The sequence below is a fragment of the Diaphorina citri genome, unplaced genomic scaffold (assembly GCF_000475195.1).
Source record: "Diaphorina citri unplaced genomic scaffold, Diaci psyllid genome assembly version 1.1 scaffold124, whole genome shotgun sequence".
Lineage (NCBI taxonomy): Eukaryota > Metazoa > Arthropoda > Insecta > Hemiptera > Psyllidae > Diaphorina > Diaphorina citri.
Genome location: NW_007377561.1, coordinates 155688 through 174141, shown reverse-complemented (window position 1 = coordinate 174141; position 18454 = coordinate 155688). Strand labels below are relative to the sequence as shown.

At 39.3% G+C, this 18454-nt stretch overlaps 3 protein-coding genes across 4 annotated transcripts; 1 reads left to right on the top strand and 2 right to left on the bottom strand.

Moving 5' to 3' along the window:
• Positions 1-18: 18 nt before the first annotated feature.
• LOC103524898 lies at positions 19-12227 on the top strand. Its single transcript, XM_026820168.1, has 7 exons — positions 19-1145; positions 1356-1541; positions 2026-2158; positions 2637-2714; positions 2859-3073; positions 3574-3770; positions 11538-12227. The coding sequence occupies exons 1-7, from the start codon at positions 20-22 to the stop codon at positions 11706-11708; spliced, it is 2106 nt and encodes a 701-aa protein (XP_026675969.1). The 5' UTR covers position 19; the 3' UTR covers positions 11709-12227.
• LOC103524892 (aldose reductase) lies at positions 9526-11305 on the bottom strand. Its single transcript, XM_017449788.2, has 4 exons — positions 11245-11305; positions 10478-10569; positions 9955-10128; positions 9526-9678 (listed from the first exon to the last, which is right to left on the bottom strand). The coding sequence occupies exons 2-4, from the start codon at positions 10553-10555 to the stop codon at positions 9541-9543; spliced, it is 390 nt and encodes a 129-aa protein (XP_017305277.1). The 5' UTR covers positions 10556-10569; positions 11245-11305; the 3' UTR covers positions 9526-9540.
• LOC103524886 (dual specificity protein phosphatase 23-like) lies at positions 12184-17894 on the bottom strand. Of its 2 annotated transcripts, XM_017449786.2 has the most exons (6): positions 15148-15298; positions 14704-14817; positions 13993-14297; positions 13445-13569; positions 13244-13265; positions 12184-12821 (listed from the first exon to the last, which is right to left on the bottom strand). In XM_017449786.2, exons 3-6 carry the CDS (start codon positions 14290-14292, stop codon positions 12528-12530), a joined length of 741 nt encoding a protein of 246 aa, XP_017305275.1. In that variant the 5' UTR covers positions 14293-14297; positions 14704-14817; positions 15148-15298; the 3' UTR covers positions 12184-12527. The 2 variants fall into 2 exon arrangements, with proteins under 2 accessions (XP_017305275.1, XP_026675981.1); XM_026820180.1 differs by lacking the exons at positions 14704-14817; positions 15148-15298 and adding an exon at positions 17799-17894.
• Positions 17895-18454: the final 560 nt, after the last annotated feature.

The window sequence follows — 18454 nt, the reverse complement described above, 5'->3', positions numbered from 1 at the left end:
CAACCAGACCAGCCTAGACATGCTTAGTTTTGAAGATAAAGTGAAGCAAATCAAGGAAATTCTAGCACAGCTATCACCCAGCGACTATTCCGAGGACAATGGTAGTGATGATTATGATTACTATGATGAGGAGCTACCAGAACAACTGAAATATCTCACTTTGTTTGAAGAGAAGTATGGAAAAGGTCGTGGAAATGGAGGATCCATAAGCGATCCCTTCTACAAGGGATCAAAAGATATTATGGGCGATTCTTCTACAACTGGTACAGGCCTTGATGTCAACAGTAATGCAAACGGACAATTTATAGGAACCAACTTTGGCCCAGCACAGGAAGCAGTTGCTGTATCTGACATAGAAGCTATTGGAGCAATGACACATGGCGAAGAGAAATGGAGAAATAGTGAAAACTACAATATGAACCATATTCAAGCAAGGAATATCCCTCTAGATATATCAGTCTGGATGACAAACAATGCAACAGGAAACAGACTTCCACCATCTCCTTTTAGCAAATCTGTTGATACGGTAAATGATGGAATTAACATGGGCGAAATGAAAGAGGAAAAAACCGATATTCATGGGAACAAAGAAATGGATGCCAGCAGGGTAGATCAAAATGTACAATCAATGTCTCTAAGAAATGCTAACGAGAAACTTATGCGAGCGGCAGAATCTTTATCTTACAAAGATGCCCAGGACCATAATCAAGCTAAATATGAAACACCCAATGACACTGCCTTCACCAATAAGAATGGAGATGAATATGAAGTAGTATCCATCAATGCAAACAATACCAACCTAAACCAAGAGCATGAGGTTGTAACTCAAATGCCAGAAACGATTGAAACAAAAGATGCAACTATTCCCATAGGTCAGTTACCAAAGATGGTCAATACATTCCTATACGACTACGAAGAAAATAATTCCCTGGCAGTCGAAAATCCTCTGATGGACCTTGAGTCATTTCCAACGTTCCTAGATACGGGGGTCTCTGATGGAAATAAAAGTGCTGGGGGCTTTCAGCATTTTTCCACAAATGACCTTGATAGTGATCAATTTACATCCTCGTTTTCCAATGCACAAATTCGGATGTACGAGCTATACAGGGATCATCATCATTTAATCGGCCCCGCCTTGGTTCAAGGTAAGTACATATTTTTGGGACTACCTGATCGGATAATGTCAAAAGTAGCTGTGTTTCACAATTTTAATGAGGTAGAAATTAATTTACAACCAATTTCAAAAAGACGAAAAGTTTCGTCTTTTTTATTTAAATTAGCATTATTTTTCCCAATGTTTTTAAGCGTTAGACATCGACTCTTTTCAACGAATCTTCTATTCTCCATATTTCCAGATTCTTCGAATGATACCGACTTCAACTCATCGGCTGCTGCGATGCCTCTTGTTGCATACCAATTCCAGGAATCCCGGTGTTTCACTGGCAGCAAGGAAGGACTTTGTTTTACCAGTGAGATCTGCACCAAAAAAGGTGGACAAGTGGGGTCCAATTGTAACTTTCAGGGTCTCTATTGCTGTACTTGTAAGTTTGATTTGTTTCTTTTTAAGGTGATTGGTTCACCTTAAATCCTGAGCTATAAATTCTGCATGGTGTTAATTGTTTAGAAAAGACCTTGTAACTTTCAGGGTCTCTATTGCTGTACTTGTAAGTTTGATTTGTTTCTTTTTAAGGTGATTGGTTCACCTTAAATCCTGAGCTATGAATTCTGCATGGTGTTAATTGTTTAGAAAAGACCAAGTTCAGCTTGCACCTCAAATTCTGTTTGTTCTCTGGTTTAAAGCTATAATCTATAAAACTCTTACTTATCTCAAGTACTTATTTGAGTTTCTTGGTTATGGATGGACTTCTTTTCTTTAATTAGGAGCTTTTTTTCTTGGCATTGGGAACATGGCCCTTGGCTCAGCCATAGGAGCTCTAAAAAAGATTTAAATAAATGTTTGTTTAAATTTCAAAGCAAAATAAATGACAATTGGATTAAAACATTGCATATTATTTTCCATTTCAGTCACCTACTCGTGTGGAGACGTGTCTAAGGAGAGGGTGACATATTTCAAGTCTCCCCATCATCCTGCCCGCCCCTCTTCTGGTCTCACTTGTGATTATGATGTCGCCATACGTCAGGATGTGTGTGCTGTCAGGTAATAAGGAATTTTCAATTGTATTAATCGTACTTAAATGTTTATCACAAAGGTTGTTCCCCAGTGACCCCAGTTATTACACCATAATTTCATGGCTTGATTTGGAATCGAACCACCAACCTCCAGATCCAACGCGTTAACCACTATAGCACAGAGGTTGGTTGGTGTTAGGTAATAAATTTTATTAGGACATTATTCCCAAAAGTGAAAGGAAAACTTTTAAAAACCTACGTTTGCACTCGCTTTGGTTGATCAGCAAAACCTGAACTATATGTATTGTGCCAAGTGGGCTTGACTTTTTACTCATCCGTGAATATAAATAATTCACGACCATCATCAGTAAAATCTAGCCACCGGCACCGATACGGTGTATCCGATACACCCAACACCCATGATCAAGCAGTATAATAGTTGATAATGATCATGGTAGAATTTCGTGCCCTTAAATTACGAGTACAATGTTTGCTTTATTTTGCAGGATAGAATTCGAGAAAGTTAATTTGGCACGAAAAGTGGGCGGAGTTTGCGACATAGATCAGCTGTTCATATTGAATTCTATCTTATTTAAAGTCAATATTTAAGGGTATTTGAGTGAAATTTCGAGTGTATGGCCGCCATACACGCCCTACATGGACGCTACGCCACTGCGTGATAGTAATGTGTTTCTACTTCTTAGTTTCAAATTTCCTCCTTGTTACAGACGTGACACGCCGGTATCAGAACTCGTACTCCATCTAGGTGACCACGATTTGACGCAACTCAATGAAACGTCTCACGTGCGTCGTGGTGTGCGACGCGTCCTGTTTCACTCGCATTTCCATCCGTTCGTTCTGTCCAATGACATTGCCCTTTTGCAGCTAGACAGACCTGTACCGCTGACCGGTACAATACAACCAGTGTGCCTTCCGCAGAAAGGTAAAATACGGGATGCTTTTATAGTGGGGTTTACCAACTGGGTATTGAGATGAAACGAGGATTTCCCTATACTTACTAGCCAGGTGAACCTCAAATTGAACTCAATCCTGAGATAATCCACTGTGGTAAATCCTAAAGTCCGCTGGATTATGGACTTAATAACATACATTAGCAGGTTGCCTGGCCTTCGCCACGGAAAATTGATTATAACATTTATAACTGGAAATCGATTTGGATGTCGACAAAATCATCTCTTATTGCACGTCTAGAACATATTAAGAATATTCCTGCCAAATCAGCTCTCTAAGTGTTGGGGATCGAAATATAGAACAATCAGTAAAGATTCATTCACCTAGGTATCTAAAGGCCCGTTCCCACATGTGAGTTTCATCCGATTTTTTTCCGAATGTCTACACAATCCCTCTACACACGACACGATTTTTTTTTTTCCGAACGACAAGCGGGAAACCTTTATAGTCATAAATCATTATCGATTACAGGCGAATCTTTTATCGGAAAGCGAGGCCATGTGGTGGGCTGGGGAGTTACCTCATTCCCCATGGGAGAGCCGAGTCCTACACTGCAGAAATTGGAAGTCAAAGTCTTGTCAAATGCTCGCTGTTCTACGGTGATAGAAGAGTCTATTGGAATCGGAATGCTTTGTGCTGCCCCTGACGAGACACAAGGGACGTGCTTTGTAAGTGAGTTTTTTACTTTCCTTACCCTATAGGAAGGAAAGTATTTATATCTGAGTTAGGTTTGAGAGACAGGTCTACTGATAAAAGGTAAAAAAAAGCTGAATTTCATCGCCGTTTTTATTTTTCAGCAACGGAACACCTATTACATTAGACTCATGTGGTCCGTGTCGTAGCATGTACATTGTATTTCTACAGTTTGGCATGGGAGTGGTAACTTAAAAACAAGGTCAGTTTACCAACCTTGCCTATCTCAACCCGGTACATAAACACAACCCAAATCATGCACTTGGTCCGCGCGGCCTTTTACCCCTTCAAAAAATCAAGTGACTATTCCACTGATAGAGGTCCCTGTTTCACCCGCCATAAGGTTGTGGTTATGTACCGGGTTGGGTTGAGACAGGATATTGTTTCTACAGTTTGGCATGGGAGTGGTAACTTAAAAACAAGGTCAGTTTACCAACCTTGCCTATCTCAACCCGGTACATAACCACAACCCAAATCATGGACTTGGTACGCGCGGCCTTTTACCCCTTCAAAAAATCAAGTGGCTATTCCACTGATAGAGGTCCCTGTTTCACCCGTAGGTTACACGAAGAAACATCTGCAGCAGTTTCACCAAGGTACCACGTACAGACAGCCCAGACGTCGTATCATACTGGGAGGTGAAGCAGACATTGGAGAGTTCCCCTGGCAGGTGGCTATAGCTCTGGATGGCATGTTCTTCTGTGGGGGAGCCCTGCTCAACGAACACTTTGTGCTCACCGCTGCTCACTGCATTATGACGTGAGTATTATCTGGGTGAGATTATTAGAGGCGGGTATCTTGTCGCCAAAGCACGGTACATTCAATAGAATGTACCGTGCTAAGGGGTTTAGTGATGAACGATCGAATACCAAGCGTGCCGGGAGGCTCGCAATTTTTTTCCGTGAACGAGGAATTCCCAGTGAGCGCGAGTCATAAGCTCGCGTTGATTACGTCCCTGCCCTTTGTTACACACTTTTACAGTTACACACCGCCCGTCGCTACTACTAATCAAATGATTTAGTGAGGTTTTCGGACCGGTGCGCGGACGGACGCCTTGTGCGCTCTTCCGACGTTCTTCGGAAAGATGACCGAACTTGATTACCTTGAGGATATAAAAGTTCGAAGCACCGCGCCGTCCAGTTTTTATATACATTGAGACTATTGAGAGCATCCACATTTGTAGTCCTATTGTGTTTCAAGTAGGTATGCCTTCTCAAAAGAAGTGCTTGCTTTCCGTGTCCGTGAGATAGGCATGTCATCTATCTCAGTGTTGAAAGGATTGGGGTTTAAAACAGAAACAATATCTGGGCTCCTTTTGTATTCTTAATGTATGGGGACAGTGTTTTAAGCTTCAAAGTTCCTCCTTGTTACAGACGTGACACACCGGTATCAGAACTCGTACTCCATCTGGGTGACCATGATCTGACGCAAATCAATGAAACATCTCACGTGACGTCACGTGATAGCAGTGGCGTATTCCGGCGGAACATTTGATTTTTGACAAAAATACGGATTGTTCCGGGAAATAACGTACGGTTGGCAACCCTAGTCAGATTGTTCTTTTCCAGTCTTTGGTGTTGCTGTCGGATCCACGAGTGTCTTGGTCTTCCTCTCGTTCTCTCCTGCTGTTGCGGAAGTCTGAGCTTCATTGCTTGTGCTACCATCATTGCTTGTGCTACCATCATTGCTTGTGCTACCATCATTGCTTGTGCTACCACTGATTGGGATAATGCGGGGATTGATCCTAACATACACAACACAGTACAGATAAACCTGGTGCAGGGGGAACTCGTTCAGAGTTTATTTATTGCATTTTTAATATCCACCCAAAACAACATGTTTGAAGCTGTGAAATGTAATGCAACAACATCGTTAATGTACTCAGACATGGGAAACGTTTTAAGACGCTACACATGCCACAAATCAAGGCAGAATACACTGGAAGGAGGGAGAGGGAGAGGGAGAGAGAGAGAGAAGGAGCGGGAGCGAGAACGAGAGAGAAAGAGGGAGGGAGAGATAATGTAAAAAGAGAAGGACTTTTTTTTACTTTTCATGTCCCTGAAATAGGCAAAAAGAAAGAAAGAAAGAGAGAAAGGGATGGACAAAGGAAGAAAAAATTAAAAACAGTGAAAGGAGTAAGAAGGTCTCAAAGAAGAAGTGAGATAGAAGGATAGAATGAAAAGAGAAAGGGAAAGAAAGAGAGAGAGGAAAAGAGAAAAAGAGAGAGAAAGAGAGAGAGAGAGAGAGAGAGAGAGAGAGAGAAAAGGAGAAAGTTTCATTCCCAATGTTTATTTTTCATTAAAATGTAAAAGCAAAGTAAATATTAAGCCTCATGCTCAAAGCAAAGGTTGAACGAAGGAATAGAATAGAAAGATACTTCTCAGGCCAACCAAGTCCTTGCAGAGAGAGAGAGAGAGAGAGAGAGAGAGAGAGAGAGAGAGAGAAAGGGATGGACAAAGAAAGAAAAAATTAAAAACAGTGAAAGGAGTAAGAAGGTCTCAAAGAAGAAGTGAGACAGAAGGATAGAATGAAAAGAGAAAGGGAAAGAAAGAGAGAAAGAGAGAGAGAAAAGGATGGAGAAAGAGAGAGAGAGAGAGAGAGAGAGAGAGAGAGAGAGAGAGAAAGAGAAAGAGAAGGAGAAAGTTTCATTCCTAATGTTTATTTTTCATTAAAATGTAAAAGCAAAGTAAATATTAAGCCTCATGCTCAAAGCAAAGGTTGAGCCAAGGAGTACCTAGAATAGAAAGATACTTCTCAGGCCAACTAAGTCCTTGCGAAAAATATCCTTCGAATATCTCCCTCTACTAAGAAATATACAGAGTGAACCAAAATACCCCATCAGTGTGGCATGTAATATTAGGTAGAAACAAGTGGTCTTTACAAGGGTTTACCCTGATGGGATAATGTTCGTTCTCGGAACGGCTGGCTTTCTCCTATCCTGTCTTCCTTCTCTCTTCGATTTTCGGGACGATAACCACCATAGCAGTTACAGTTCCCTCTGTCAAAACCTCTTTTTAAAAAAAGTAATACAATAATTAGGCAGTATTCCCTTTAAACTTCGAATCTTTTTCCCATAGAACTCTTCCACATTATACTGATGGCTGATGGTCAATTTATAGGATAAACCCCGTTTCTGTCCATGTCCGTTCTTTGTCCACGTATCCTTTGCAAAAGAACTCAACCATTTTCAACAAGCCACCCGGTATATTGAATGGAAATAAAACCCCCATCTACATATCAATGTCCTATTTCTGTATATCCATTACAATTGCAAGCCAACGCGTTACAAGTTGCAGAATTGTCAGCCTACTTGCAACTTGTAAGCACGAACTTGTTCCAAAGCTCTTGGGTTACAATCAACAAGAAAGAAAGTTTCGAATGGTGCTAAAAATGTAAGTTATGGAGTGAAATAGGCTTGTACTTTGGTTTTTATTGAACTTTTTTTGCATTGGAGTACTGTTAGAATTTGCCATTTCAGCCAGCGGTCCCAGAGGCAATAGCTTTGAATGCACTATTGACTCAATGGTAACTGGAAACCTTTTAATAAAATATTAGATCGTAAGCAATGTCGGCATTCCGAATAAAAAAAATTCAGCCGATTTAGCTACGTTATGACACATTCCAGCAGTCTAGCCGATTTAGCTTCACCTTCAAATACGCTTAGAGTTCCGCCGACAAAAGCAATTGAGGAGGTACTTTTCAAAACCGCACATGTCACATTTTTTCGAAATTGAGATTATTGCGAATAAAAAAAATTCAGCCGATTTAGCTACGTTATGACACATTCCAGCAGTCTAGCCGATTTAGCTTCACCTTCAAATACGCTTAGAATTCCGCCGACAAAAGCAATTGGCTCTTTGCATCTCACAATTTCTCACGCCTGCAAACCATCAAAAACACCAAATATCTAAGTACAACTTGGGCTGGAGATTTTCTGTATTTGTCGGCGATTTCTTTCAGTACGTCGTCATTAATGAGCAAAGGTTTGTCAGGATTGGTCCAGGGGGCACCCAGAGGCGAGTAGGCGGTCACGGTGATATTGTGTTTCTTGCAGAAATCGATGAGTTTCCTCTGATTCAGGTATGGGTGAACTTCAATCTGTAAATTTCAAATGGAGCTATATGTTATGTTTGGACTAAAGACTTCGTGCCAGAGATAGTTATTGTTTTTCGTTTTTCTCATATGAAAAGTGCATGGAACTCAAAATTTCTAGCACTGTTTCCTTTACTAATAATTTATTGCAAACAAACCATGTACCATGTGCCACTTTTAAAAGTTGTTAACAACAACAACTTTGTTCTTACTATTCCTGATCTTGTCTTGCTATAAAATAACAAACCTGTAGGTTGACAGGCTTAATTTTAGCGCAGTCCAGTATCCTTTTGATTTGACCACTATTGAAATTGGACACCCCGATACTCTTTGCCAATCCTTTCTCCACACATTTCTCCATTCCTCTCCAAGTTTCTTCTATACTGACGTTGTTGTGTTCACCTTCAAACGAAGTGTCGTGTACATCTTTACCCTGAAACATTACAAAACATTTGATAAAATTGTATAACCTCAGTAACCCTTCGTTGAAAGAGGATCTTACAACATCATTACTCAATGACTCACTCGGGGTGAAAACATTGAGATCGGACGTGCCTACCCATCTACTTATTGGATTTATCCTCCTTATAAATTTTCATGTTTAGGTGTAGGTCTAGTTAAGAACGAAAGTTTCGATGACTGATGTACATACTTTGACAGAATTTAATAGATATTCATTATATTTAATAGAAAAAGTAGGTTAGTTACTTGCCTTTACACTTAGCTGGGGTGAATAATTTATTACTATTGATTGCTGGGTGTAAAAACTAGAGTGACAGTTTAATAGATGTATCAGAAAACTCTAACCTATACTACAACTTCCTCATTTCTACTTTCTTTGTACCTATCGTATTTTTAGAAAGAAAAAGACTAAATTCTCAACAATAGGAATGAAAATGACTGAAAATCAATATGGTAATCTACTTTTGCCGGCTGGTAGTGTGGTAGTTTGGACCTCACTTTTTTTTTACAAAGAATTTCTTATCCTAAGCTTAATATAAACTTCTAAGATAAGATTTTAACCATTCCAACAAAATCTGGTGTGAACATCACACGACTTTCTATTACATTAAGTCGGACAGTTCTAAAAGTTTCACCATTCGATTCCGCGGGAAAAATCACATGGGATCAACTATTCACTTGCTTATTTGGTAACGGTTCACAAATAAAAGGGAAATTTGTTGACACAGAAGTATCGAACCCGCAACTTCTCAACTGTAAGTCAGAGAGTGCTAAAAGTAGCACCATTCGATTCCGCGTGAAAAATCAAATGGGATCAACTATTCACTTGCTTATTTGGTAACGGTTCACAAATAAAAGGCCCGCAACTTCTCTACTGTAAGTCAGAGAGTGCTAAAAGTAGCACCATTCGATTCCGCGTGAAAAATCACATGGGATTAACTATTCACTTGCATATTTGGTAACGGTTCACAAATAAAAGGGAAATTTGTTGACACAGGGGAGTATCGAACCCGCAACTTCTCAACTGTAAGTCAGAGAGGTAAAAGTAGCACCATTCGATTCCGCGTGAAAAATCACATGGGATCAACTATTCACTTGTTTATTTGGTAACGGTTCACAAATAAAAGGGCTGTGGTAGTTTGGACCTCACTATCGTTTAGTCAATGACATTTGGCTTTATTGGTGCCTATACTACATATCCAGATAACGTACCTTGATAGCAAATGGCCAATGTATGAGGTAAAGATCGACATAGTCCAACCCAAGCTTCTTACAAGAGTTCTGACAAGCTTGCACTACCATGTCAGGCTCGAAATGAGTAATCCATACCTGAAATTGACAAAAAAAGGATTCTTTAGCAAAATTTTCACGCAATTATGTTACTGACATTTACTCACCAATATTGTCTACCACTTAGTAACAAGCTATTCATCATTGAATGGTGAACCTAAAGCTCCACACGCTATATTTAATTAAATCCAGGACTATACGTTATCTTGTTAACCTTTAACCAGACGTTCTACCCAGGTTACATCACTGTGAAATTTACACTCGTTAAGTTTGTAGTTACACGTGTTAAACGTTTGTTACGCTTGTTACTCGTACCTTGGTTGTTATGAATAGCTCTTCTCGCTTGATATCTCCAGAATTGATTTTCTCTTTGATAGCTTCACCTATGTCTCCTTCGGTCTGGTATACCTCGGCCGTATCAATGTGCCGATATCCTGCATCTATGGCGGCGAGGACTGCATTCTTTACATCGCCAGAGCCTGGTTCACCCTGTAGTATTACAAAATGAATGTAAAAATCCAAGTAAATTGTTGGAAATGGTACTATTTTCAGTTTTTTACTTTCTGTATTCAGCGGATGATCTAACCTCCGGGTAACCAGCGTCATGCTGACTTCATATTGGCAAATCTTGGACCTTTTTGATCTACATTTGTCCAATATTGAACATGTAATTTTATAGACCTCGCGAGTAGTACTTGATCATATTATTATTTGTATGACCAACTCAACGACCAATTTATATTTAATCGAAATACTAAATGTTCTAAGCTGACAGTCTAACTATAGCACTACTTATACTGACCCGATGGACTTTCATTACAAGGGATTAGGATATTACCTGCCAGGTTCCCAGTCCAAGCGCTGGGATTTCTTGTCCGTTATTCAGCTGAATAGTGGGTGCAATAGCTGGCGACATCCCGGAACACTTTTCTGTAAACAAAATTAACTTTTCTGTAACATTATTATTCAATGTTGGCACACTCTAATAAGTATTAATAAAAAAATAACTTTTCTGTAAACAAACAACTGTAACACACAAATAGTAATTCATTGTGGCCAATTATTTTTCAACCTAACTCATTTACCAAATTTTTATTTTGAACAATTTTTACTTAGCAATATTTTGTGGACCTTTAGAAGGAGATTAACGGTATTTCTATATTGGTATAAATCCTTTATTATGATTAAAAAATACCTTATCGTTACTCTGAGAAGTGCTTCTGAACGTAGTAACAATCTTACTGTGGCCCTCTTTGTCCGAAATTATAAATTACTTTATCAATGCTCCCATTATTTATTTGATATAGGTACTCCTTATCGCCTGGATTTTTCCTTAAATAACCTCACGTAATTACTTGATTTCGAGAATACTCCTACGAAAATGAAACCGAACTATTGGATTAGATAAAAACATCTATTCACGATTTCATTCAGTTATGTAATTATTTTTAAATTATGAGACTCAAGGGGGGTCCGCTATACGCATGCACTGATATACATATGTATAAATTAAAAAATACCTAGATATATTGGTCAGAATAAAAACAATACATGCATACCTGTATAATTATGTTATACACAAAATGGAAAACTTGATACACTTACCTTTCCTGTGAATGCGTGGGGAACTTGAAGCAGACTTACACAACACAATGAAAATATCAAATGGGCGATAAGAGACACAATACTTCCCATTTAGGTGCTGAGTCAAGACGAGAATACCAGAAAGTAACCCTTTGAAACATTTTAAATCGAAAAAGAAGTACAAATTTTTGTCGATGGTGGGATTCAAACCGGACCTTCGGCATGGCAAGCAAGCGCGTTACCACTAGACTAACCGCGTGCCCCCATTAACCTTTAAAGGAAGTTCAAACCGGTTTTTCCTTTGTCGTTTCCAGGGTGACAGCGGAGGGCCTCTGACGTTTGAGCAAGACGGCTATCATGTACTTGCCGGTATTGTCAGCTATGGAGTGACAGGATGTGCCATTATGCCTTCGTATCCTGATCTGTACACGAGGGTATCCGAATATATACGATGGATACATGTGAACGCTATCGTTACCAAGTAGAGATACAATGACTTAATGGGAGACTTTTTAAAGATCCAAAAAGGAGTTTTTAATGATCTAAATAGGAATTTTTAAAAACTCATTCTTTTTGGATCACTAAAAAACATTTTTGGATAATTAAAAACTCTTTTTTGGATTATCAAAAATTCTCCCATTAGTGTAATCTCTCCTTAAGTCATTGGTGAAATCCACCATCACTCTTTACACACCTCTATTAGCATGTGATACTTGTCCCGTAATAGCAGGAAGAGTAAGGCCAAATGAGCTGTAAGGATTGTCTGAATTCCAACCGAAGTGAATTTTATAGGCATCATTTTGAGAATGAGATTGTGAGATGCAAAATTGAGGAGGTACCTAATTGTAATACCGTGAAAAATACTGAAAAGATTTACATTGTTTTCCACAAGGGAAGAATCTCAATCAACGTTTAAATGAGTAATACTAATTAAGACAAGTACCGATATTGAAAATCCTATTCAATTTTAGTTAACAAAACAATTTATTTCCTCTTTAAACAACACAGCTAGTTTCTAAATTTATATCGGTATTTTATACAATTTGCACGGCAAATGAATAAGACAAATTTTCAAATGACGAAATACAATAGTTACCTCCGATGGCAATACTTAGAGTTACATTCCTTGTGCTTTCAAAAACAAGTGATTACTCTTTTCCTTTTATCCTCATAGTTACATCATCCAGGCTTAGGTGTAAAGCCCAAAGAGCTCAAAGTACTCCACGGTAAAGCCCACTCTGAGAGACTTGGGTGTAGGGGAAAATGCCCCAAATGATGGGTTAAGCTTATAAGAATCTACATCTCTACATCATCCAGGCAGGTTGCGTGTATCGTCTCTGTAGTAAATCAGGATTGAAAGGAATGTAACTCCTCAGGATTTCCAGGAATGTGTAAACGTTGTTATAGTCAAGCACTCGCATGTCCTTCTTGATCTGTTCCAGTTGGAAATAATTCAGATGGAGTTTTTTTTCCTTCTCCTTTTCCTCTTCCACTCGCAACATGGCTAGTTCTTCGTTCGGTTCTTCAAGCAGAGAAAGCACCAGGAGGTCGTAGTTTTCCAGACGGCTTACATCTCGAAACTCGTACACTGTTCTCTCCTGGAAAATGAAAGTGATATAGATGGATTATTTTAAAGAGGTTTGATAGAGGGAACTTTAACTGCTAAGGACTTATCGTTCCGAAATCACCAGGAGGTCGTAGTTTTCCAGACGGCTTACATCTCGAAACTCGTACACTGTTCTCTCCTGGAAAATGAAAGTGATATAGATGGATTTTCTTTTAAGAGGTTTGATAGAGGGAACTTTAACTGCTAAGGACTTATCATTCCGAAATCGAAGAGAGAAGGAAGGTAGGATAGGAGAAAGCCAGCGGTTCCGAGAACGAACATTATCTGTTCAGGATAAAATTCGCCCCGCGCGGGAATCGAACCCGCGGCCTAGCGCTTACAAGGCAGATGAGTTACCAACCAAGCTAACTAGGCTGGCTGGTCAACAGTTCAATACATTTTTTTTTTGTATACCTGTCGGTAAGTCTCCAATGAAAAAAGAAGTGCTTGCTTTCCGTGTCCGTGAGATAGGCATGTCATCTATCTCAGTGTTGAAAGGATTGGGGTTTAAAACAGAAACAATACCTGGGCTCCTTTCGTATTCTTAATGTAAGTATGGGGACATTATTTAAGCTTCAAATTTCCTCCTTGTTACAGAAGTGACACTCCAATGAACCAGGTCTGGCTAATCTCAGTGTAGTGATAGCTCGCTCTGGTGTCATTCCGAGGAAGTAGACTAGATAACAAGCCGCCATGACACCTGTTCTGCCACGCCCACTTCTACAGTGTACGCCCACTGCCTATGACATAAATTAATACGAAGCTATGAATGAATTTATCGTAGTGAAACAAGACTGTTTGGCTGGGGGACGTTAAACAGGGAGTAGACCAGCTTAGTCTGGCTGGGAGACGTTAAACAGGGAGTAGACCTGCTTAGTCTGGCTGGGGGACTTTAAACAGGGAGTATATACCAGCCTGAATTTCCCTTTGCTAAAGAAATAGCAAAGGTTGAGTGCGAAGGGTATCCACTCGTAAAATTTGTAGCCGAATGTCAGCCTAATCACCCTAGTTCGGGTTGATTGAGAGGCTGACGAAAAACGCCGACCCCGTCTGTACACGGGAAAAGGCGAAGAAAAAGAAGACTAATTGGGGAAAGATATTTGTGACAAGCATTTAAGTATGCTTAACACGATTAAAAATTCCTTCCAGGGAATACATCTCACCTCTCCCTTCTGACGACAATTGACACAGAACTCAATAAACTTTATCACTTGTCTCATGGTAGGCGCGTGATATTCTTCCACAGGGATCAGAATCCAATTGAGGGGCTCATACCTCTCTATCCCATCCGGTATACATTCCTCAGAAAGAGAAACTAGATGGCAGACGCCCCGGTAGCTTAATGTCTTCAGATGGTCGCGGGTATCGGGGCAGGCCATGGCTGCTAGCTCGTCAGGTACGATCCAGGAGAAATTTCGCGGCCCTTCCTTCTCCTTAGCCTCGGGAGGGTCTCTGACTTCCATGATCCCTGAAATTATAGGAAAAAGGGGAGACTGTCAATGGTCAAACGAAAAATAAATAATAATAGATGTGCCTATTTTTTTTTTAGAGGGAACTGTAACTGCTAAGGATAGGAAAAAGCCAGCCGTTCCGAGAACGAACCTTATCTGTTTAGGATAAAATCCGGAATCGAACCCGCGGCCAAGCGCTTACAAGGCAGACGCGCTACCAACCAAGCTAGGCTGGCTAGATGTACCTGTACCTGTACAGCTGTACACTTGGTGCATAGAGTACCTATAAGTCCATTTTTCATATGCTCCTATAGGGTCCTATGGAGTGGAGTGTGCCTGAAGGCATGTAAGTAATGTGTTCCAATCCACGCGAATCAGGAATCAGTCACTAAGTTAGTAAAAATGTCAAGTACAATATCTTACCTGGAAAAATTCTTCTGATTGTAAGCTGCAGAGACAAATCAACCTCAGCGATTCACGAAACACTCAATGCTTGTTTAATGAGAAAAAATGCAATCACTCGTAACGAAAAACTTACCTTGTTACAGACGTGACACACCGGTATCAGAACTCGTACTCCATCTGGGTGACCATGATCTGACGCAAATCAATGAAACATCTCACGAGACGTCACGTGATAGTAATGTGTGTCTACCAGGGACGTGCCTTTGTAAGTGAGTTTTTTACTTTCCTTACCCTATAGGAAGGAAAGTATTTATATCTGAGTTAGGTTTGAGAGACAGGCCTACTGATAAAAGGTAAAAAAAAGCTGAATTCCATCGCCGTTTTTATTTTTCAGCAACGGAACACCTATTACATTAGATTCATGTGGTCCGTGTCGTAGCATGTACATTGTGGAAAAACTTAAACCGTTAAGGGCTCTCAAAGATGAGATTGTGATAAGATACGTCCGATACAGGTATGTTTTGGGCCGAACTTGATTGAACTCCAATATTCTCACCTGTACGCAAGGTACAAAGTGATAGAATGTCAATTAACCTCATAATTGCCCCCGCTTGATCCCACCCCCCTCCTCATTCATTCTATAATAAGCCCTGAGCTCTGGTATGAAAATAGCACGACACATGTGAAAAATTACTCACGGGACAAATTTAGACGAAATATTATGATTGTCTATTATTACCGGGTACGTAGCGAGGGTTCAACGAGGGTACCTTAAAAAGAAAGGGGTTTCATCGAGTTTTATTTTTCGTGGGCAGCGATGAAACAGTTATTATCTGTGTCGTAGCATGCCCAATTGCCCATACCGTAGTATTGCCGTATGGGCATGCTATGACACAGCTAACAGATATATGTTTCATTAGATGAGAGATATAGGTATGTACGTTGTCGTGAATATTGATTGGCAGTGGAAGCTTACTATAGATTTTGGCACAACATACATAAATTGAAAAGATGAATGTGGTTTTTCTTCTATGAAACTATTAAATTCTTTATTGACACTTTATTACATAAAACTTCTTTTATAAACTTGACTTATAAGTATTACTGAACTATTTTCTTTTTTCAAATCTTCTCAATAAAACTTCTACTATCTTTTGGGAAAAGCTACTATCTTTCGTCCGTCTACTACCAGGACCTTTTGCTAACTCACTCTAGTTTACAAACAAAATCTGCTGATGGAAAAGCTACTACTTTACTCGTTGGCAAACATAAACAAGTACATAAGCTGTCTAATTAAATTATTCATAATTAACTAGGTATTTCTAATTATGAAAACACCCTTGCTGAAAACACCTAATACCCAACTCGTATCAGAATCTAGAACCCGCGCTGTTCGCGACATACGTATGTCTCTGAGAAGATTGTTCCAAAATGCAAGATACAATACTCCGTGCTGGGTCAACACAAGAACTGACTACGTGCTGGATCAACACAAGAACATCAGAAAGCCCCTTGTAGAAAACTTTCCAATCGGAATTAACAGAACTGTAGGCAGGATCATTTTCAATTAAAACAATGCCGTTGATTCCAATTCTATAAAAAACCAAAATTACTACCCTTCCTACTGAAGTATGAAACATTGGTCCTTCGGGTCGGATATTTCATGAACCTGGCTTGAAATAATAGGAGGTTTTTTAGACGAAACCTCTCAACTCGAAGACTTGACAACATTTTTCATGAACCGGGCTTGAAAAAAAAGGAGGTTTTTTAAACGAAACCTCTCAACTCGAAGACTTGACAACATTTTTTTTTTTTTTTTTTTTTTAAATTCTTGTCAGCTCATCTTTGCAAGTAGTTTCTGCTCTTCTGCATAGAGAGCAGCACCTAAATCACACGAGCTCAACGCCTTAACCCAATGCATCTTCGATTCGTATAAAATGGAAACTCAAAATCACCAATAATAAATAGGTAATTGCAATAAAAATCATCTCTGATCTTCATTGTTTAAATTAATAGCAATAGCACTTTGATCGAGGATTGGCTGAAATATTCCAAGGAATTTGCGGGGAAAAAACCACCGTCTGCTCGTCTGGAATAGGTATCACATTTTCTCATCGATGATTTCTACTTTCTTTCATATTGGTCAAATTCCGGAACTCGATGTGTTAAATATGGGACTATTAACATCACACAGGGTTAAATCGGGAATACAAGAGCAATAAACGCGTGTACCGCTAGGTGCTTCAAGTTCGAGAAGTACTGTTCCTGCTTCCTGACTTGATATTGTAAAACTTTAGCGTCTATTGATGCCGGTGGTGGGAATTCCAAGTTGGACATTGTGTGTCGCCAGTGTTTTCATTGTGTTGTGTAAGTCTGCTTCAAGTTCCCCACGCATTCATAGGAAAGGTAAGTGTATCAAGTTTTCCATTTTGTGTATAACATAATTATACAGGTATGCATGTATTGTTTTTATTCTGACCAATATACCTAGGTATTTTAATAAAATTTTTTTTTTTTTTTTTTTTTTTTTTTTTTTGTACGGAGGGGAGAGGGTAGGAATTTTGCACGTTAAAAAAAGGTTAAAAAAAATCACACTTGTCATTCAACTATTGACATAGATAACAGGACCAATGGACAATGAATTGCTTTTACTGACCTAATGCAAATGTGATTATGAGATCTAGGCTAGGCGAATGGTTGTGTATGGGCATTTTTCAAATGCAATATGTACTATTACCAAAGAAGAAAGGGGCACAATAGGAGACGTAAAAAGCCATATGGTGGCATTGACAGGTGATAAATTATGGGTATCCAATGAATAAAAATTGATATTCTGTCCATCCTTCCATCATTTGTCAAAGATTACAGCGTACACAACCAAGCTCCTTCGAGACAAATAAAAAAATCTTACACACGAGATATTAAATAAATGTATCTAATGTCTATTCCAAGGATCTATGGCTGCTGTACACTTGGTGCATAGAGTACCTATAAGTCCATTTTTCATATGCTCCTATAGGGTCCTATGGAGTGGAGTGTGCCTGAAGGCATTTAATGTGTTCCAATCCACGCGAATCAGTCACTAAGTAAAAATGTCAAGCACAATATCTTACCTGGAAAAATTCTTCTGATTGTAAGCTGCGGAGACAAATCAACCTCAGCGATTCAAGAAACACTCAATGCTTGTTTAATGAGAAAACATGCAATCACTCGTAACGAAAAACTTCCAATCCTGACAAACCTTTGCTCATTAATGACGACGTACTGAAAGAAATCGCCGACAAATACAGAAAATCTCCAGCCCAAGTTGTACTTAGATATTTGGTAAGCCAAACACTACGGTCGTATAAGCTTAACCCATCTTTTAGAGCTGTTTGCCTCCACACCTATGCCTAAAAGTGGGCTTTTTGTGTACGAAACATTACGGTCAGAAAGTGAGTATATTATTTTGTAAGGAAAGCATGTTCTTGTCAAAGAGATTTAAAATAAACTGAGGTTCCCTCCAATTGGATCACCAAAGACTTGGTTCCAAAATCTGTTCGAGTCTACAGAACCATCTTGCCAATATGGGGTTTCATTTATCAGCTATTTTTCGTTTTTAAAGTCCAAAAATTTCAACCTACGAATTTCCGATTTCATCATGTTCATGACAAGTTTTATTTTACGTCCTCAGGTCCAAAGTGGAACCATTCCTATTCCTGCATGTTCTTGTCAAAGAGATTTAAAATAAACTGAGGTTCCCTCCAATTGGATCACCAAAGACTTGGTT